The sequence below is a fragment of the Colletotrichum spaethianum genome (genome assembly GCF_022836535.1).
Source record: "Colletotrichum spaethianum MAFF 239500 DNA, contig03, whole genome shotgun sequence".
Lineage (NCBI taxonomy): Eukaryota > Fungi > Ascomycota > Sordariomycetes > Glomerellales > Glomerellaceae > Colletotrichum > Colletotrichum spaethianum.
In genome coordinates, this window is record NW_026054773.1 from 494,551 (window position 1) to 515,107 (window position 20,557).

Here is a 20,557-nt window from a genome sequence, read left to right on the forward strand (position 1 = left end):
CTAGTGTCTGCCATTTTTCGCATTCTCCCTGCGGCTGGGAAACTAAAAGACCAGCAAAAGGCGGAGAGCCGATTCAAGCTCCCAGCTGTCTTGCTTCCCCTCGCACCCACCCCGAAGCGTGTGCCTATCCAGCCCTGGACACTCTCGAGAATTTCTCAGGTCCATGATCCCAACACCACGCAGCTTGCATCTCGAGCCACGAATCAACTCTATCCACAGCGTCGCCGTCGTCGTCGTCGTCTCTCCTCTCACTCCCGGTGCCGCCATTGCCCTGGCAAACGCCATCTTGCCGACACCATGTCATCAAGATGCTCCTGCGCGCGACTGACGCGGCTCCCGACGGTCATCGCCGCTAGACCAACCAACATCAACCTCACACGACCCTTCTCTACCACGACGGCGAAACTCAATGTGCCCCCCGAATCCCCCCGCTGGATCCAGGTCCCGACGCCGCCTCAGTCCCAGTCCTCCGAAGAGAAGCCCCCCGTCGTCAAGGGCACCCTCCCCACGCCTCGCGACGTCTTCCCGCGTAAGGAGGCTGACCGCAAGGCCCAGCCCGAATACCTCAAGGAGACGGCGCGCCTTCCCACGAACAAAGCCTCCAAGAAGCCCGCCCCTCCCGGCTCGCGCCTCGAGCACCGCCGCCGCATGGCCGACGCCCGCCGCGAGAATCTCGGCGTGGCCCTACAGGGCCTCTACAAGCGCAAGCAGGAGCGTGTCGAAGCTGAGACCACTGTCAGGGAGCGCCGTCTCCGCGACCACCAGCGCGCCGCCGTTGCCCCTGAGCGCTGGGACGACCGCCTCACCCGCAGCTCCGTGCTCTCGTCCCTGGCCAAGACAACCGCTGTGCAGCCCGACCCCGAACGCTACGCCCGCGCGGAGCAGAGCAAGGCCCGGACGGCCCAGCTGGCCCAGCAAAAGAGTGAGGCGAAACAGGATGCGCTAATGGAGCTGTACATCAACGCCTCCAAGTTCATCGTCACCGAGGAGGAGCTGGGCAAGGAGCTCGACAAGCTCTTCTCCGAGGACTTCTGGAAGCGCCAGGGCAAGTCCATGGCCCACGACGCCGACAACGCCTGGGATGTCTGGGGACAGCCGCCGACGGTGCAGACCATGCTGGACGAGATGATGAGGAAACAGCAGCGCGCCATCGACTTCCAGCAGAGCGAGCAGGACAGGACTGTCAAGAGGCAGAAGACCATTGCCGAGGAGTTGACGGGCGGCAAGATGGAGTAAATGGGTGCTTTGTCACAAAATGGCCTGCCGGCCAGCTTGGATTCGGCTCATCCGGCGTATTGTATCAAAACCAAAAAGTGTATTGGCCCTGTAAAATCTCACATCGGGAAGCTGTGGTGGCTTGGATCAGACAATATCGTCACGTCTTTGCGTACCATCATACCAAAAGTCTGGGTGCTTTAGTCACCTGGAGCTCGCAAGTCAACTTGTACTACTATCAATTCTTTGTAGCATTATAAAGCCACCAATGTCAAACTATCATGACATGACGTCCCCCAACGCCGTGAAGCAGTCCCATATGCACATTGGCAAATTACTGCCATTGGAAAGGAAATGGTTGTATGTGTTTCTGTGTGGGATCTATATGAAAACGACAGAAGCTGCCATAGCCCTCGAACGGGTGGTCATGAGGCTTCCGTACTCGTACACTTGTATACCAAGAGCGCCTAAATGCTGGCTTCGTCGGATGGATGTGTGATCACCTCTTCTCGACGAGGAGGAAGTGCATAGCGGCGTAAGCTAGGAAAAGGAAGACAACACCAAAGGTGCCGAGACAGACAACGTCGGTCCAAAGGGCGTCGTTGTTGAAACCAAAAGAGCTCAAGATTGCGGCTCCTGGGACAGTAATGTCCAGACCGTACTTCTTGTCCACAAGGGTGAGTTGCAGCACCTCGTTGACGATGAGCGACTCAAACCCGTAATGGAAAATAGAAAGCGTCTGTAGCCAGAGAGCAGCCTTTGGGATCGCGTTGTGGTTGAGCAGTAGTCCAGCGAAGAGCAAGCTGAATAACATAACCAAGCTGCCAATCAGGTTGGCCACTCCGCCGTCCTTGCAGACGATGCCAATGAACAAGCAGATCGCGGCGGCGGCGAAGTTGAACAGGACCAGAACGAGGATGAATTTGAAAAAGTGGCTGGCATCGGGAACCAAGCCCGTCATGGGGTAGATGATGGCGCCCATGAGAAGGGGCGGGATGATTCGTAGCGGGATGATGTCGAACAAGATCTTGGCCGCAAAGTAGGTGATGGGCGAGTAGTAGCCGTTTGCACGCTCTCTAACAAACAAGAGCCTCTCAGTAGCGAAGACATTCAAGCTGGTCAGGGTGCTAAAACCGAACAAGGCTAACAGGAAGAAGAACAGGCCCAGACGGTTTTGGAATCCCGGAATGTCGTCAGTCAACCCGTAAAACAGATAGCCTGAGAGAACTGCGAGGAGGATCGCGATGGCGTAGTGAGTCAACATAAGAATAGGGTTCCTGTACAGGTTCTTCCAGGTTCGCTGAGACAGAATGACGAATTGGCGGGTGTAGCCCACGCGAGCGTAACCCTTGCCGATGGCGCTAATGTGGATGTTCGGTCCCTCTGGGTTGTATCCGTTGGTAGTGTTCTGTCCATTGGCACCCTGAGCAGCGGTGATGGATTGCTGGATTTCGTCGTGCGTGGAGCCTGCAATGTCGGACTCGGCAAAGGAGCGGATTAGGACATCCAACTCATTTCCGACATACGCCGAAGGGGGAAGGTCATGAGGATCCTCGGCGTTGATAGACGGCACAAAGCCAGGCTGGTTCTGCAGCTTATAGGATCCAACGTCCTCTCCGCCAGCATCCGAGGAAGCAGCGGTATCAACGTTGTTCTTGCGACGGGTAAAGAGCTCCCGCTCTTGGCGGAGCTTGACTGAATCCCGGCGCTTGTTCTTGGGACGCGAAGATGAGGATTCTACGCCGCTATCCTCGTTAATGGACCCGCCAGAGATGCTGGCGATGGACTTGACGGCGGTGGTGCTGCTCGGGCCCAGACTAGCAACATCGGCGTTCAGAGCACCGTCATCTTCAGAAGTGGTAGAACCTGCGTGCATGGTGAGGTCCACGAGGTAGTCGGCAATGTTGAAGCCCGGGGGGCACGAGTAGCCGATGTGGTCAAAGTACCCCTGACACTGAGAGAAGGGACCCGAGTAGACCGCGCCACCTCGGGCCAGCAAGATCAGCCTGTCGAAGAGGGCAACGATGTTGGACCGAGGCTGGTGAATCGTGAAGACTACGGTACGCTTGTAGTTCTTGGCCAAGGTAACCAGACACTCGATAACGTTGAAGGCATTGTAGGCGTCCAGACCACTGGTGGGCTCGTCCAAGAACAGAATAGAGGGGCTCGTGACAAGTTCACAGGCGATGCCAACGCGGCGCTTCTCTCCGCCAGAAATGCCACGGCCCTTGCCTTCCTCGGAACCAATAAGCGAATCGCGAATGTGGTAGATACCAAGCTGCTTCTCGACTTCGAACACCCGTTGTTCCTTGGCGGCGCGGCCCATGTTACGAGGCAGGCGGAGGAGGGCGCTAGTTAGAATTGTCTCGTGAACCGTCAGAGTAGGCAGCATAGTGTCTTCCTGATCGACAAAACCAATAACGTTCTTGTAGTCCGTGTCGGTAACCTTTTCGCCATTGACGTAGAAGTCGCCAGAGACCTGTCCACGCTTGTTCTTCCTGGCCAAGATATCGAGGAACGTGGTCTTGCCAGCTCCAGAGGCGCCCATGATGGCAGTGACCTCCCCAGGGTGGGCCATGCCCTGGATGTTGTTCAGGATACGCTTTCCATTGAGATCGTAAGCAACATTCTCGAAGTAGAGAGAGGCGGGCTTGTGATCAGCCATGAGCTTCAAGCTCTCGTCATCAGAGTCGTCCAGCACAATGGCGCCGTACTTGAACTGCCGGCGAGAAAGGTACCAAGTAAGCAAGATGATGGCGACAACGAACAAGGAACATGCGGCAATGACACTGGCGATCAGCGGGGTGTTGATCTTCTTGACGGGCCGTTCGTAACCGGGGACTTCAGTGTGGTAGAGACACTCTCCAGAGCGACAGTTCAGCTGAATGCTGCTGTCGCCGATCAAGGAAAGGATCAGGTCGTCCATGGCAGGTTCCCTGAAAGCACAGTTGTTGATGCCTCCATTCTTCTGTAAGCACTGGAACTCGGCGGGGCCCTTGATTTCTTCGACCAAGAAATCGCTAATGTCGACGGATCCGTTCTCGCCGCAGAGCATGCGATCAGGGATGCAGTTGCACTCGATCTTGTTGCACTTGTAGTCAGTGCTGTTCTGGCTGTCGTTGATATCGGCAGTGGACGAGCAGTCGTTCAAGTGGCAGTAGAAGGACTCGCGTTCGTCAACCCAGACTAACCTGGGGTTAGCTTAGTTGTCGCTAGGCGGTGTCGAGACAAACTTACATTGGAAATCACAGTTGCCCTCCTCCTTCTTGCAGGTGAAGGTAACCTGAGGGCGCTTCTCACCAAGAAGATCGGTAATCTTCTTGTTGGTTACGTCGCAGATCTGGTAGTTGTGGTTGATAACCTCGCCGTTCTGGTAGCAAACACCACCCTCCTTGGTCTCCATGAGGGCGTCGCAGGCCTGGTTACTCGTGCAGACATTGCAGTTGATTCCGGTCCAGCCGTCGTCGCAGTCGCAAAAGTCGCCAGTCCGCCGAGGTCTATCGGTGTTACCGCCACGGGACAGAGATCCGCATACTACATTGCTTGTGTCAGTGATGCGCCGAGGTTGTGCGACAAAGTGGTGGGGATGAGGTTATGCGCACGTGGATCGAGGCAGTCATCGCCGCCGAAGCCCTCGGGACAGTTGCATTTGCCGGTAAAGTCGTTGCAACCCGCGAACTGGGTGCACTTGTGGGCAGGGAGGAGACAGTTGAAGCTGCGCAAGGACACCTATCAGCTTTGGACCTTGATGGCGCAAACAGCAACAGCTTCGCAACGAAGCAGAGAGCTGCGATACGGAGACGATAAGCGAGCACTCACCAAGGCGGGCAATCAGAGGGCCGGTCGTCGAGAAGCGTCAGCTGTGCACGCAGCATATCGGCCGTGGAGTAGTTGCGCTGTGCTGAAGCTAGGGCAGGAAGACATGCCAGAGCCCCGATGAGGAGGCTCCTCAAGGCGGGAGGAGCCATGATGGGCGGTTTGGGTGGGTGAGGCAGACACCGATTCGATGCGAAGAGATTCGAGACACCACGGTATGAGGTTGCCGATGCTGAAGAGAGGGAAATGGGGGATAGAGATCAGAGAGGGGAGAACATGGACAACGGGTGGCCAAACGGAGGAGCAGCAGCAGCAGCAACAGAGCGGCGCAAAGTGTCCGACGGCAAGGCAAGGCGCGGCGAGGCGAGGCGAGGCGAGGCGAGGAGGGAGGTCAGATAGATAGGTGGTAGGTAGGCGGGATGGAGGAGAAGCTCTTGGCCTGCGGGAGAAAGCAGACGGTCGACCCAGACAACGGAGGTGGACTGGACTGGACCAAGGTAGGCAAGGTACCGACTGAATCGATGGAGGTGCCACCGAGGTACCGCTGCGTGACTACCAAACCCGCCCCCGATTGCGCTGGAGCCGGCCGATAATAACCCGCCCGCCCAGCAACGCGTCGAACAGAGATACGTACCTACTCTCCAACGTGTGCTGGGGAAGGTGCGGTGGCGTCACAGTGGATACGTACCTGGCTGGGGCCCCACTGCGCCAGTCGGAAACGCGCACCAGCGTCCCGTGGGGTGGCTGAACTTCCTTGCTTCGCACTCCCAACCCTCTCGATCCTCCCACCACTGCTAGTACCTTTGCTACAGAAGCCAGAAGCGCAAGTGGCACAGTGGACAGACGGAGCTGACGCCTCAGATTTCGGGTGCCTGATTCCTTGGTGCCTTTTCTTTTCTCCTCTTGTTCAAGCAACCAGCTGGGTGGGACGGGACGGGAGAGCCGCTAAGAATAGTCCGTCGGCCATACATAACCTCACGTCGTCCCTCGGTGCAGGGAGGACGCTTGTAGGTAGTGCAGCTTCGAGATCCATGAGCGTTACACTTTGCTCAGCAGCTCCTGCTGGCAGCGGTGTCGACATTGAAACGACATGGTGCAACGCATTTCGCAGATCTAAGCGCAAAGTCAAGCACAAGTCTAGTCGACACCACAACGACTGTGAGGCATCTGGGATTACGCACTCCATCCGACTGACGAACTCGATTCATCCTCTGGCCCCTGCTGTCTGTAGTGCCGGACACGGAGCAATCACTCACGATACTTGGTACCGATGACGGCAAACAGCACCTTGAGGGAAGGTTAGGATAATCAAACGGAACGGTTGTACTATGTACGATGTAAACGGAGTCTATGTCTCGGCGGCAGCATCGTTCGGTCCCCTGGCCTTGGACGTTAAGAAGACAGCTTGCGAGGATAGGTGTCGCGACTAACCTGTAACAACTGACACCGACATTAACCTCAGATGCTGGGGCGAGACCATGAGCTGGGGAAGTGTGGAGAAGCAGCGCAGCGCCGCCGCTCCAGCGACACACCTCACTCAACGTCGGATCAATGACGGTTTTGATGTTGGTTCTTGTGCCGTCACCGCCTATTCACTTCACGCATTGTGCTCGGTACGTTGGTCCCGTGATCAGCTGCCTCATTTGGATTCAACGTTTTGAAAGCTGGAGCCCAGCCGAGGAGGCCAGTATGGCTGGCTTGGTTGCTTTCCAGTCTGGTCTGATAAAGCACGATGCTCGACCCTAGCGTGTTGGCGGCTAAATCCCTCACGAATACGGAAGCTCAAAGACCAACACTGCACCTCTTCTTTCGGCCAGCCATAAACCCCGCAGTTACCTAGGCCCGCCATGCCGGACAGTCCCAACCGGCTTTAAGTCGCCAGGTAGCGCAACAAGTCGCAACCTACATGCGATAAGAAGTATTGATGTCCAGTCCCCCATACTCAGCGATGCCAACTTTCATGGACTTCCAACAAGGCTCTTAGATATATGTTTCCTCAACATCCATTGTAAACTTTCTCCAACGCACCTTCGCCCGGCGTACACGCACGTGCCTGCAAGCTGCGGTTGCAGCACAATGCGAGTCTGATCTTGCTCTGCCAAAGCTCCTGCATCAGTGCTGCCGCACTTCAGATTCCCAAATAGACTGCTTTAGCCTTTCCCCAACGATCCCGTGCATCTGCACCCCCTCCTCGGAACCTCCTCCGGAAGGTCTTCCTAGTGGCAGTCCGGCCCTCCGCGCGCCCCTGTTGACGGGTCTTTGACATGCGTTAGACTCGGGAAGCCGCCGGACGGGTGTTGAGTCCAATGTTTCTGAGATGCATGTTGCCCGTGCTCTTCGTCTTCTCTCATGCGGCTGTGCGGTACGTACCCAATCCTACATAAGCGGTCGAAGCAACTGTGTGTGTATGAGAAAGTCGTCTTGTTTGAGATCTCAATCCCCGTAGTCCATCTGGCCTTGGCATTGTATCAATTCAACACAGCGCAGTCCGTTCAAGTCTCTTCCGCCAACCCCCTCATTTCCCTTTCGCCGACATCGACCAAACTCAACTGGCCCCCATCTCGCATACTCCAAAACAACGCCCCCGCCACAATGGTCCGGATAGCAGCTTTCGAGGTGGAGCAATGGATGGACGAGTACGAGACCACCCCGGGGTGCCTCAACATCGCCGAGACCTGCGCCGCTTCCGTCTCCGTCGACGAGCTCGTCGGGCTCTCGGAGGATAAGGGCGCGCCCGGCCCCGTCGACTTTTCCACCAAGCTCGTCTACGGCCCCATCCGCGGCTCCGTCCCGCTCCGCCGGAGGGTCGCCGCGCTTTGTGGCGGCGACGGCTCGAGCGGTTCCGCGTCGTCCCCCAGCGTGCTCGGTGAGGATGATGTGCTCATCACGCAGGGCGCCATCAGTGCCAATTTCTTGCTCCTGTATACTCTCGTCAACCCGGGTGACCATGTGATTTGCGTGTATCCCACGTATCAGCAGCTCTACGGCGTTCCCGAGAGTCTCGGCGCGAACGTATCGCTGTGGAGGCTGAAGAAGGACAACGGTTTCGTGCCGGACGTTGGTGAACTCGACGGCCTCGTCAAACCCAACACAAAGGTTTGTTGACGTTACACGTACCCTCATTCAACATTAGTAAATTAAGCCATCCAACAGATGATCATCATCAACAACCCAAACAACCCCACCGGCGCACCGATCCCCAAACCTGTCCTCACCTCCATCATTACTTTCGCCAAAGCCCGGGACATTATAGTCTTCTCAGACGAAGTCTACAGGCCCCTGTTCCATGACTTCTTTGACGACGATGCCGCCTCCAGTGTTCCACCCCCCATCACGACCTTTGGCTATGACAAGGTCGTCGTCACGGGCTCCATGTCCAAGTCGTACGCCCTCGCCGGCATCCGCATCGGCTGGATCGCCTCGCGGGACAAGGCCATCATCCAGGCCATCGCCTCGGCGAGGGACTACACCACCATCAGCGTCTCGCAGATCGACGACCAGATCGCGTCGTACGCGCTGTCGAAACCCGTCTGGGGGCCGTTGCTGAAGCGGAATATCGCGCTGGCGAACACGAACAAGGCTCTGCTCGAGGCTTTCATCGACAAGTACAAGGGCGTCTGTTCGTGGGTGAAGCCCAAGGCCGGGACGACGGCCTTTGTTCAGTTCACTCGCAAAGGCAAGCCGGTCGATGACGTGCGCTTCTGCCTGGACGTGCTCGACAAGACGAAAGTCTTCTTCGTCCCGGGGTCAAAGTGTTTTGGCCATGAGAAGGACTTTGCGGGCTATGTGAGGATTGGCTATGTCTGTCATACCGAGGTACTCAGGGAAGCTTTGGAGAAGCTAGGGGCGTACATGGACAGCAACTTTTCATAGCAATGAAGTGCGTGCAATAGTACAAACTTCAGCTAGCGAGGCATCGGGAAACTTTGCCAAGTCCTCTCAGGCCACCTCTGATGTCGTACCATGGAGAGAGGAGTGAGACGGAGGGTCGACTATAGACATCGAGCATGATTTCGGCAGAGGTAACCCCACGACCGGGACCTACATCAGGATTTGTGACACTAGCCATCATTGGAAGGAGGCGGATGAAAAGATAGTAGGTTCAGCAAGCACAACATTGCAATACATATGGAAAGCCCAAATCTATGTTTGTAGCCGAGACTATAACACCAAAATCCCACTAGCAAGGTCTTTGGTCTCTTTCTTACCGTGCTCAATCTGATGGCCAGCTGCCAAACATCAAGCCTCAATCTTTCAAGGACATGATAAGCAAAAACATGAGGGTCTGCTTAATGTCTCAACAATCGTGCGTCCATCGGGATTGCTGTCGAACTTCACCTAGAGCATATCCTATAGAAAAGTACCTTCCGCGTTCCCAAAATGGACTCGTCCCCAGTCAACTCCTGATGGAAGTTCACAATACGAACAAGTCATAACAACCCTTCTTTCCAAAGTAAACATCCATTCTTAGACTACATCATACAGTCAGATCGCAGTCTTGCATTGCAGAGCCTTGTCTTTCTTAGCCAGCCGGCGGAAGTCTCTCAAGGCATTCTCATTCTAAGAAGTCCGGCAGACTTAGCACGCGCCTCGGTCCTGCAACACGAGAAACATTGCAAGTGAAGTTCCTAACGCAAGGAACGAGGTACACAATGCGAAAGGACTTGCTCCCAAAAGATACATGCTGTTGTTCCCCGGGCTGTACACCCATCCTTGACGCTGCGTTTGACGGAGAAGTCCTGGAGACATTTCCTCCGCGAACAGGTCTCATTCTAGCTACCTCGGCAGTGTAATTGGACTCGTCGTCGTGGACCACGCAATTCAAGTTGACATGAATGGACGAGTCTTCTAGGGTAAGGAAGATATCTAGTACGTTTAGAAACGTGTGCGGAAGGAGGCTCGCCAGTATGTGTTGGCCGAACTCAGTCTTTGTTGACTCTCAAAATTCGGTTAGGCCAGCTTGAGCCCCGATGGCTGAGTGCAACATGACTTGTATTTAGAGAGAGAAAAACTTCCGTCCTCTTGGTCAATCTTCCTCTCGGTAAATGAACCGAAGTGAGGTGTCTCAGTAAGTCGCCAGTCGCCGCCAGTCTCTGTGATTGAACCTTCAGACGTCGAGCCACCATCACATGGAATTGGGTTTTCTATGGCTGGGCTGCCGGAGAATTTCGAAGCTTTTCAACCCGAGGCCGGTCCCATGCATCAAAAGCAAGAATGGAAATGATGTGTTTACATATATAGCGAAGTATACACTGCCGGCTTCGCAGGCTGCGCCTGAGAGCTCGTCCAGACAGAACCGGTTATCGTGTAAGCTTCCAGATTTGGCCCTCCAGAGAGCCCAAGAAACACACAAGTATATAGACTGCAAACGTTTACAAGGCTGGCGGCTGTAGATGAAGAAGCCCAGAAGTCCGCGGTGGTAGTTTCACTTGCTGATGCCTGCTCTCTGCTCAACGACCAATTCGTTCGGATAACATTATGCATAGGGCAATCATCTGCATAGTCCGAAAAGCGGCGGCACTTTTTATATGATACCATGTAGTGGGTGTTTCCATTCTCCTCAGACATAAGCCAGTCCAACAGCGGGAAAGTGGCGGATTGTTAGAGGATGACTGCAACCTTCAGTATGGTTGCGGCCTGTCTCTTCCATAAGTACAGGAGAGTTTGCGTGCAAGGCTTAGTCTACATAGAGTTCAAGGAAACCGCAGCGTATGCTCGACTGGGTTTTCAGTGGTATATCAAACGACATGGGACATCGAGAAGGGACTCAGTACTCGTCACCAAGCCATGAACTGGGTCGCACACGAGCACGCTGCTACCAGGAAACCAGCTCGGCATCTGTATTGATCACGCTGAGTGCACTTGGCGATATATTTGAGAACGATGGCCGGAATTGCCCCTGTCAATGTCAGAAATGTGGGATATCCTTTCGAACAGCCCTACACCTGGCGTTGCTCACTTCTACCGAGCTGCGAATCATTGGCCAATGTATGCTTCACTGAGGCAGGTCATTTTGCATGTTCGATATAGTGAATTTAAACCATCACCAGGTCGAGGGCGTAGAGCCTGACCTGCGTATGGGCGCAGCAACTTCCTTTATAAAACAACGCTTTGGTATCCTTTGCAACCCGTTCTATCCGGAACGATATTTGCCCAACGCCGATATCCAGTTGCTGCTTAGATATTATACAAATGAGATCTCGGGTGTTGTCATAGCAGCAATCACCCTGCCCTACATGTATGTGGTTTTGCCAAATTAGGCTTCGCTTCGTGTACATCCAACAGATTGCACCGGACATTCATTCATATACAACAGGCTCATTGATTTCAGCCGTATTCATGAGTTGTGTGTTGTCGCGCTTTTGGCCCCATTCTCCCTTCACCTGTCGTCGTGTGGTCTGGCGCTAGAGGGCTCGATTACAATCTGAGGCACCTGCTGCAGACGCAGGCTAGGTAGTTGTGGTATCCTTGCTTGTCGCTGTTGTTGGTCTGTCGGACCATTTGTTGTTTGCTCGTCGGCAGCCAAGCCGGCCATACTCGAGGCAATGCTGTCCGCACGCTGCTGGGCAGGACCAGGGTAGTTCGGCGGAGGCTCGGTGCCTGGCTGTGGGGTGTTGCTCCGAGAGCGCTCGTCATCAAGCGAGACTTCATCGTATCCGGGTGGGGAGTAAATGGGCATGCCGGATTCACCCACATCGGCCTCGATGATTTCCGGACTGGAGCCCGCCTGGGTGTCCAAGCGCGGAGTATCCGGGCGGGAGTTGGCCCGGGACCTCGATGCGAAACCTGGCGAGGGAAGGTCACTTTCGATGCTCATCACGGAGCTAGCACTGCGACCTCTCCTGTGATTCGCGGCGGAGTCGGCGCCGGATCGGATTGATGTGGCAGCGATACTGGCGGAATCAGACAGCAAGCCCATCCTCTCGCTCTCAGTGCTGTTGGCTCGGAGGCGGGTTCCATCGTGACGTGCAACACCGAGGTCGGCATACGACACGCTGGAGACGGCTCTCTGGCGTTCGTTCTTGAGGCGTTCGTGCTCCTCGCGAAGGACGGTGAGGACACTGTTGTTGCTGGCGTTTCTCGCCCTCGCCCGAATGTTGTCGAGGGCCACGAAATCGCCACGTTCCCGTGCTTCACGGCGCTCTCTCCTCCGCTCCTCCCGCTCGGCAAGCTCTTGGCGGCGGGCTAGGCGAATCTGGTAAAGGGCCTCCATCTCTTGGTCGCGCAGATCCTCCTCGTTCTCCTCGGTGGGGTACTCAATGACAACATCCACACCTCCGCGTTCGCCCTCGCGACCCAGGACCTGCTCATTGTCGTTGGGATCGGGCCTGTAAGCAGGCAGCGTCATAATGGAACGGATCGAGGTATTGCGGTTCACGGCACTGCTGGGAGAGCGGGCGTCAGTTTGCGCCTGGTCGGCCGAGGCGTCGAAGGCGACGGAAGTCGGGCGCGAGCGGCGTGTCGTCAGCTGCTCGGTCGAAGTGGAGGTTTCGTCTTGGGCCTGGCGGTATCGGTTCCGTCCAGCACCGGTGCTCCATATTGATTTCAGGAAGCCGCCGCGGGAGGCTTTTGCACTGTTGCGGGTAGAACGACGAGATGCGCGGAACGAAAATGTGACGAAGGCGGCGAAGATGAGGAGGACTAGTACGGCGAGAATGACCTGTAGTAGCGGTTGGCGTCAGCGGCTTGTTCAAAGATGACGGAGGAGCAGCGAGGAGCCCGCCAAAAGCTCTGGCACGTACGATTGTGGTAATTTTCCTGCCGTCGATTTCTTCTCGACGTTGCAGGCCCGTGGGTGAGCGGGCTTGAACACCAGGCGAGAGGTCGAACGGTATTCGCATCTTGAGGTACATTGTGTATAACGAGTGACTGGATTATGATTGAGGCCGGCACGGAAGGGTCGGCGAATAGAGTAAGAGACACCAGGGAATCGTAGTGCGAATTAAGGCGGGGCGTCCCAGCTGCGCAGGGCGAAAACAAGCGTCAGGACTGGGACATGGATGCTTGGCGACGGCAGCGATTCTAGGATAGCGTGAGGTGACTGTAGGGGAAGCGGAAAGGCGGGCGGTTCGTCGTGAGAACAACAAAGAAGGGTTAATGTGTAGAGAAAGAAAGCAAGAGGGAGAACGAGGAGGAGGGCAGAGATCGAGTTGGTCGAAAGCCGGCCAAAGGTGAGATGAGGTGAGGTGAGAAGGATGACGGGACAAGGTCCAGGTGAGTGAGGTGCAGGTGCTGGTGCTGATGGTGGTTCAAGTCCAGGTCCGGGTCCAGACGGTGCTGAGGTACTTGGGTACTTGGTCTCCACCGCTCAGTGGCACTCGGTCGTGTGCAAGATGGAAGGGTCTTTTTTGGGGGTGGGTGGATTCGATGGATGAGCGTGTGTGAGGCTGGGAGGCACGGAGCAAGCAAGGCGGTCGGTGCCTTCCTCGAGTTGCTTGGGAGAAGGCGGAGGAGAGCTGGGTAGGCAGGTAGTGTGTAATAAAGAGGCAGCAGCGTTGGATCGGGATCAGCTCGATTTCGAGCCCCGGGTCTTAGTAAGGGTTACTATGACCATGTACTATACTGCGTAGGTAGGTAGCAGAGAGATCGACGACACGCGCAGCTCGGTGCTCGTTGGCGCTGGGTATAACTGACGGTCGCCGGCGGTGGTGGCGGTAGTAGTAGTGGTGGATGATACGGAGTGAAAGATGTAGGAGTACAGAGAGGAAAAGAGAAAAAAAAGCTAGTCGAGGATGAGGGCGAGGATGAAGGACAAGCCGAGACGAGACGAGATGAGACGGGGACGGGGATGGGGAGGGACGGGGACGAGGGATAGAAACGGAGTCGAAAGAGAATGCCTCAGCGCGCTGCAGCAGCAACAAGAGGCAGGAGGAGCGTGAGGCAGAAGAGATTGGGCACCCGCGCGCCTCGCACCTGCACCTGCACCTGCCTCTGCCTGCAGCATAGCTGTTGCAATTGCACAGCACGGGTTTGCGGTTGCAGTTTCTGGACCCCCGATGCCTCCTTCCGTCTCTCCATCCCCAAACCAAAGTACCTCGTTCCCATACGATTGCACGAGAGATACCTTAACCTCGCCGAGTGGGGCCCTCGTTTTAGCGTCGCTCGTGTATGTTCCTTAGTGGGTGTGCCGGCGGCGGGAAAAATATCTGTGCTAACCCAAACTTTCCGTAGACCTTTTTTTTTTCTTCTTCCCTTTCGCTGTGGTGCTGTGCTGGAGCACCGCGAGTCGTCGCGCCCCCATCCTCCCTTCCCTCCTCGAGTCGCCTTTGTCAACCTGTCTCTCTGCAAAGGACCCCGCGAACCCGATCCTCTTCCAAGGTCTTTTGTATGATATGATATCAGACAATACAAATCCAATCCCTACCAGACCACATGGCTGCACACGGATCCGACTTGGTTCAGTGCCAATCAAGATACTTAGGACGGCGGGCTGGCAGAACGACAGACTTTGAGTTTGCGCATATCCACGAACAATGTTCATCGCATGAGAAACAAACCTCGGCGCCAATCTCAACGCCGTGCAACCCGACCGGGAAGACGACTGCAAAATTGAATAGTACTCCGTAGAGCCGAACTGGACGCACCACGTTGAGGGAGAGGGGGCCCTGTCCGTTTTCCCGCCTGTCAAAAGTTGACTTCCGCAAACAGAGCGAACCTTGTTCCCATCAAATCTCCCTGGAATGCGGCCCCCGGCTTCACCGATCTCTGTCCGTCATGCGACGCTCCGCCGCCGCCCGAGAATGCCTCAGCGGGATGATACGTCTGAAGACAAATTCCAGAGCGTTGAGCGATGGCCGCTGCGTCACACCAGACCGAAGGCCTCCCTCTCACCCCCCGACTTCCCCTCAGCGCCTCATTGGCATCCAAACGTCAGTCGGCCCAACCCCCAAGCCTCCAATCCACCTCGGTACGGGTAGGTGCCAGACTATCGGGGCGTGAGGCGGTGTCTAGGCGGTGCTGCCGCCATCGTCTTTGGCGCGAGGCGTTTCAAACGGCAGCCTGTCCATGGTCTCGTTGCAACGCTGCCTGTCATTCAGACCCTCAAACTTCTGGACCCCCAAACCCATCACCTAGTGTACCGGTATGTAGGCATTCCCCATCGCCATCTCCATCTCTTTCTTGACTCGGGTTCCACGCATGACATCAGACGAAACATCATCTTCCACCCTGACGACGAGACTCTAGCGCACACACGTCCCAAAGGCTGCGGCCTTACTTCTACTGCTGACATTTCCTTGCCCTAGGGCATTTCATTCGCTTCCCTTCCCACGTTGTGACACACGGAGAGAGAACCAGCAAGGGTATGCTCAAGAGCAAGTTCGCCGTACCATGCCGCCATCCGGCTTGTGCTTTCCATTCTACCCCGATCGCTCCGATCCACGTCTCCACTAGACCAAGAAGAATACGGCTCCCAGCATCGTCTCCAATTTTGCCCGAGGTGCTATTTCCAGTAACAAGCATTGTGGCCCAGCAACACCACAACGGCCAAGTAACTTGGAGCCAGGAAACCGCTTCACCAGCCACCGTTGGTGCTGTTGCTACATAAACTACGTAGTATGAATCTTGAAGACCATTTGCCATCCATGTACTCTGCCATTGTCAGCAAGGCGTTGCAGGGTTCCCGGGGTAGCGATTCCAACTAGTAATCGCCAACGATTCAGGAGCTTGACAGCCCGCAGCCACCTCGGGAACGTCCAGCGTGCCCCGCCATCTCTAGCACCGCCTCATCCCGCACCGTCATGACCATGTGGCTTGGAGCTGCGCGGACTACCTAGGCGCTGCTCTACTACACTGCCATCCACTTCGATTCGCATGCGTTCCCAACCTTCGAATCCTGCCATGGTTGGTCTCTCATGCGCATGTTCTGATTTTGCTCTGCATAATTGCGAAACCTACAGCCTGGCACCACCCGGTCCACTCTCAGTTTTGAGACTTCTTCGGGGCACGACTCTACCTACAGAGTTACTCAGGAACGAAAGGCCGGCCGATGCAGGTCTTAGACATTGCGGATCCTCATCCAAGACATACCTGCATGCTGTCTCAAACTATCCAATCGCCTAGCGCTCTTCTTCTATTCGTCGCCCGTCGCCGGTAGCGCTGACACCAAGCAGTCAAGCTGCAATCCTTCCACCATTTTTCATAGGCTGGCCGGCCGGCCGGCCGTGCCTTGGGTCGACCAGCCGAAGGTTGAAGTCGGCTACTCCGGCAACTTCAACGCGCCGTCCAATCCGCTGGCACGGAATCTGAATCATTCCGTACTCAAACGCAACGCAACGTTGAATCTGCCTTCTCAGCATGCCACAACCTCTATACCCTATACGAGCTGTGGCTTGATTCAAGACAGGCTCAGCAGTGAGTGGTGAAAGCTAAACTTCAACTCCTCGTGTGAACGCAGAAATAGTGGCAGAGCGAAGAATGACGCCCCGCGCCCATCTGTTAGCTGAGAGAGATCACTTGTAACATGATTATTCTCTGTCTTCGTCGCAAGGATCCTCAAACCAACAGTCCTTGGTACCGCTGTCTCACGGAGGCTTATTCCCCTACTGGCGGGATAGGATTTACCTGCATTTTGTATCTCGCATCCTACCAATCCACCTCGGCATGCTGAGCCCTGAGTACCTCACCGCCTAACCAATTGACCTAGTATTGCGGCCCCCAAATGGTCGTGAATCCTTCCAAGCCATCCACTACGTTGTTCATTGCATTCGTGCATGACGTAGATATGTCGCCTCAACCTCATGAGTGCGTTCTTCTTTTGAAGCGTTACCTTATCTTATTTGGCCTGGCCTGACCATAGAACAGTCGGCGCCCATCTCTGACGGCCTTTGTGACCGCAAGGACGATCCGTCCTATGAACAAATGTCCGTCCAATTGAAAAAAGGCATTTTTACATCTCAATACCCATATATCCAACCATACCCATTAAACCACTCGGGAATCCGTCCGCTCCTCACGACATAAGGTAATGGAGTGCATTGATAACTAGGCAAAAGTCCAAATATGTCCAGCCCCTGGAGGGCATACTTCCTCTCATCCGACGAGGTTGGCGAGCTAGGCGTCGATCGAGCAGCGTGGGGGAACATGGAGATATTGACTTTTTACACTCGCAGGCCCACTCTTCGAGGCTGGGAAGAATGGCCAGATTCGTAGTTTCGAGGTGTATTCTTCTCAGGGCATTTTGACCTGGACATGTTGAACGGCGCCGCTAACCACACGCACTGCTCAACAGTATGTACGAGTTCTATTCATTCGGTAGGAACAGTTGCTTTAGTTCTACTGCATCCCTTTCTGGATCCAGGATAACGGAACGAGGGGACTTTATGAATCTGACGTGGAGCATGCCAAAGGGGCTCCAGCCTCCTTCTGTCCACCAGGACATCGCGCCTATTGCATGGCACGAAACAATTACTATCATTTCATGAGGTCGGTCTTTCAATTCAATGACCTGAAGCCTAATGGTAATGCCATTTGATGTGCCCTCACTCGAGCTCCTACAGGTGGAAAGCCTCTTGTCTGACGGGGAGGACAAAAGGGGGGTCGGCCAATTATCGAGTGCCGGAGGGTGCTCTGCATTTCTGCACCACGTAAAAGTCTTCCGGTTTGCCAAAAACATGTCTGCAAAAAGGTTTTCATCTATGTAGTGTCTTCTCCGCCAAACTGTGTTCATAGCATATCGTCATGGAAACCGAGATCCAAAAATGCGATGGGGATTAGATCATCGAAGAATCCTCTCGAGACTTTGAAAGGGAAACGAAGACAGCTTAAAACTTTAGCTGATCCTAAGGAGACATCGACCCTTCTGAAGACAACGGGACGTTACCATCGACAAACTCAGCTTGTGTAAGGCCTGGTTTGACAAACAGACATCAGTCAGTATCACTCAACACGGGGAACCCTTTCCTTGCAATTATACACATAACAAGAAGAGTCTTCATCATACAGGAACTGTCTTCGATACCATTTGCTTCAATCTACTACATCAATATTCAGTTGACATCATCCCCGCCGTATCACCCCCAAGAAAGAACCCGGGCCATCATCCAGGGCAGATGAGACCGCCGATGAGGATTTTGACGCGCTCTTGTCGTCTTGGTGCTTCTGTCTCGCCGCCGCAGCCGTCTCCTCGCTCACCACAACCTGGTACGTCGGCCTCGCCTCATCCCCTAGGGTCGCACTACCTCCACCCGGTCCGTTGATGGCAACGGCGCGCAGAGAGGAAACGACGGCGGTCATCAGCTTGTTACGTCGCAGGCGACGGACGTGCTCGTTGTTCCAGTTGGACTAGTTCTGCGGTTAGCGAGAGTGCAGTGAACAGCACCGTCTGGACTCGAACGTACCTTGTGCTCGGCCTCGACGTAGACCTCGAGCTTGCTCATGTCGCCGATAGATATGAGCTCAACGTCGACATCCTCTCGGAAGTCGCGACGGTTCTCGGGTGCCCTGACCTCGTCGCGGATCTTCTTCCTCAGCCGTTCAATGTCATCAAAGCTCGTGTCGGCCGCAATTTGCACGTTGATGCGTTCGCGCATGGGCCCGCTTCGCGAGACGTTCTCTACCCACATGCTGTTCAAGTTGATATTGGGCACTTGGGTTGTCTTGTTGGAGTCAACCTTGCGGAAGACGGAGTACAGGAGCGAGATCTTCTCCACGGTCATCTCGTGACTGTCAATCTTGACGCGGTCGCCAACATCAAAGGGGTGCTTCACGAAGATGAAGATGCACGAGCCCAAGAACTCCTGAACGGTACCGGAAATGGCGAAGGAGATGGCCGCGAGCTGTGTGCCGATTGTGGCGAGGTATGTTGAGAAGGAGGTACTGAAGAAGGCGGCATAGATCAAGCCGGTGCCGACGAGGATGCACACCTGGAGGAAACCGTCGAGGATTCGCACAGCCGACTTGATGTCGTGGGTGCTCTTCCAGATGGCGATGCGCTCTTGGCCGATACGGACGACAGTTGAGATCATCTCGTCCAGGCTGACATCTCCGTTTTGGTCGACGTCAAGCAGAGCGAAGAGCTCCTCGACATCACGAAGCTGATCAGTGGGAAACGCCTTCTCAAGGTCTTGCTGCGTAAGAGCATCTCCATGTTCGGGGGCAAACGACTTCCAAATGCGTCGCCCCAAAGCTTCGGATGAGGTGCTGGCTTCCAGTGCCTCGGTGACGATGGTATGGGCAGCCTGCGTATTGAAGAGCGAGTTGTTTCCCGAGATGTCGGCCGTCATCTGGCCAAAAGCCTGCGCCACCTCGCGACCAGCCATGCGTACGTTGGCCAGAAGCTTGCTTGGCGAGCTATCTCTATTCTCAACCTCGCCGGTGATGATTGTGTAGTCCTCCTGCGCGAACCGGTCGCAGAAAGGAGGGTAGGCGCGTGTTGACGATGCGTAAAGCGTGTCTAGCATGGCGACTCGGCGCTTCGACTCGGCAATACGGGTTGTGAACTGCGTTGCCGAGTAGGTGATATTGATGAGCTGGATGATGAACCGCTGGACGAGGACCATGGCAGCCACAGCGATGGAAGCCAGCGCGACCTTTTGCAATATCAGCACCCAATTTGGGGGTTTCATGGCCGAGTCGAACGCCATACAGACGGGCACAACGGTTGCGTAGGCGATGATGGTCCAGAAGACGAGGGAGATGGAGGTCTCAATCTTCCGGACAACGGGGTGATACTTTCGAGTACCGGAGTTGACGATACCACAGACGAAGACGTATGCCGTCGGCATGAGCATTGCGATCAGCTTCGAAAGCCAGAGGCTTCCCCAAACAACCTCCAGCCAAACGAAGAGGCCGAGCAGCCGAACGCCGTCGGCACGCCGGTCTGAATAGACGGTCGCGAGCAGCGCAACTGGGATGCCCAACAGAGCGGCCACCGGAATGAAGTGTCGTGCCCAACGGAGAAGGGCCTTGAAGCTCCAGATACGGCCGTACATACAACCCAGGCTCTCGCGGGTGCCTGCATTACTATCAAGGGCCATCATCTCGCTTTCGTCAAAGGTGAACTTGCTGGTCTGTTTGAGACCCGGTCGAAGGCTGTCAATGGAGGACCTGACTGAAGGAGCAGAGATGGACGTCACCTTCACCAAGGGGTCAGCCGGGTGAGGTGCCGCGACCTTCTCGATGTCGATGACCAAGCTGTTGCGTGCCATAATGGATAAAGGATAAGATTGAAGATGCTAGGTTTACCCTGCCGCCGAGAAGACAACTTGGACACGAAGATATAACAGTCAGACACGGACATCCCGCCCATTCACATAACGGTCTAGACTCGAAGGCCGCAACGGCGGCTTCACCACAAGAGGTCCAACTCTCGTGGCGAAGGACCAAGTCGGGGCTATTCAAAGAGGCAACAAGGTCTGGGCTGGCCGAGGTCCACGTTGCTTTCATGTTACAGGTAGACATCGACCGGTGTCGCCGAGTGTCAAAGACCAAGAAGTCGATGCCCTCAAGGCCGTGATTTTCTCAGGCCAGCGAGCTCGACACTAGTCCTCGCTACTTAAAGCTTATCGTCCGTCGTCTCAGATATTCC

At 55.3% G+C, this 20,557-nt stretch overlaps 5 protein-coding genes across 5 annotated transcripts; 2 read left to right on the forward strand and 3 right to left on the reverse strand.

Moving 5' to 3' along the window:
• Positions 1–297: 297 nt before the first annotated feature.
• ColSpa_01610 (uncharacterized protein) lies at positions 298–1,236 on the forward strand (the record flags this gene model as incomplete). The annotated part of the gene is made up of 1 exon (XM_049267822.1): positions 298–1,236. The coding sequence occupies one exon, from the start codon at positions 298–300 to the stop codon at positions 1,234–1,236; it is 939 nt and encodes a 312-aa protein (XP_049123779.1).
• Positions 1,237–1,714: 478 nt separating this feature from the next.
• Positions 1,715–5,183, reverse strand: ColSpa_01611 (ABC transporter G family member; the record flags this gene model as incomplete). Its single annotated transcript, XM_049267823.1, has 4 exons — positions 1,715–4,401; positions 4,453–4,749; positions 4,818–4,930; positions 5,035–5,183. 4 exons carry the CDS (start codon positions 5,181–5,183, stop codon positions 1,715–1,717), a joined length of 3,246 nt encoding a protein of 1,081 aa, XP_049123780.1.
• Positions 5,184–7,623: 2,440 nt separating this feature from the next.
• ColSpa_01612 (capreomycidine synthase) lies at positions 7,624–8,904 on the forward strand (the record flags this gene model as incomplete). The annotated part of the gene is made up of 2 exons (XM_049267824.1): positions 7,624–8,127; positions 8,185–8,904. The coding sequence occupies 2 exons, from the start codon at positions 7,624–7,626 to the stop codon at positions 8,902–8,904; spliced, it is 1,224 nt and encodes a 407-aa protein (XP_049123781.1).
• Positions 8,905–11,410: 2,506 nt separating this feature from the next.
• Positions 11,411–12,884, reverse strand: ColSpa_01613 (uncharacterized protein; the record flags this gene model as incomplete). Its single annotated transcript, XM_049267825.1, has 2 exons — positions 11,411–12,691; positions 12,774–12,884. The coding sequence occupies 2 exons, from the start codon at positions 12,882–12,884 to the stop codon at positions 11,411–11,413; spliced, it is 1,392 nt and encodes a 463-aa protein (XP_049123782.1).
• A 5,143-nt stretch (positions 12,885–18,027) lies between these two features.
• On the reverse strand, positions 18,028–20,177 carry ColSpa_01614 (mechanosensitive ion channel protein Msy2; the record flags this gene model as incomplete). The annotated part of the gene is made up of 2 exons (XM_049267826.1): positions 18,028–18,312; positions 18,369–20,177. The coding sequence occupies 2 exons, from the start codon at positions 20,175–20,177 to the stop codon at positions 18,028–18,030; spliced, it is 2,094 nt and encodes a 697-aa protein (XP_049123783.1).
• Positions 20,178–20,557: the final 380 nt, after the last annotated feature.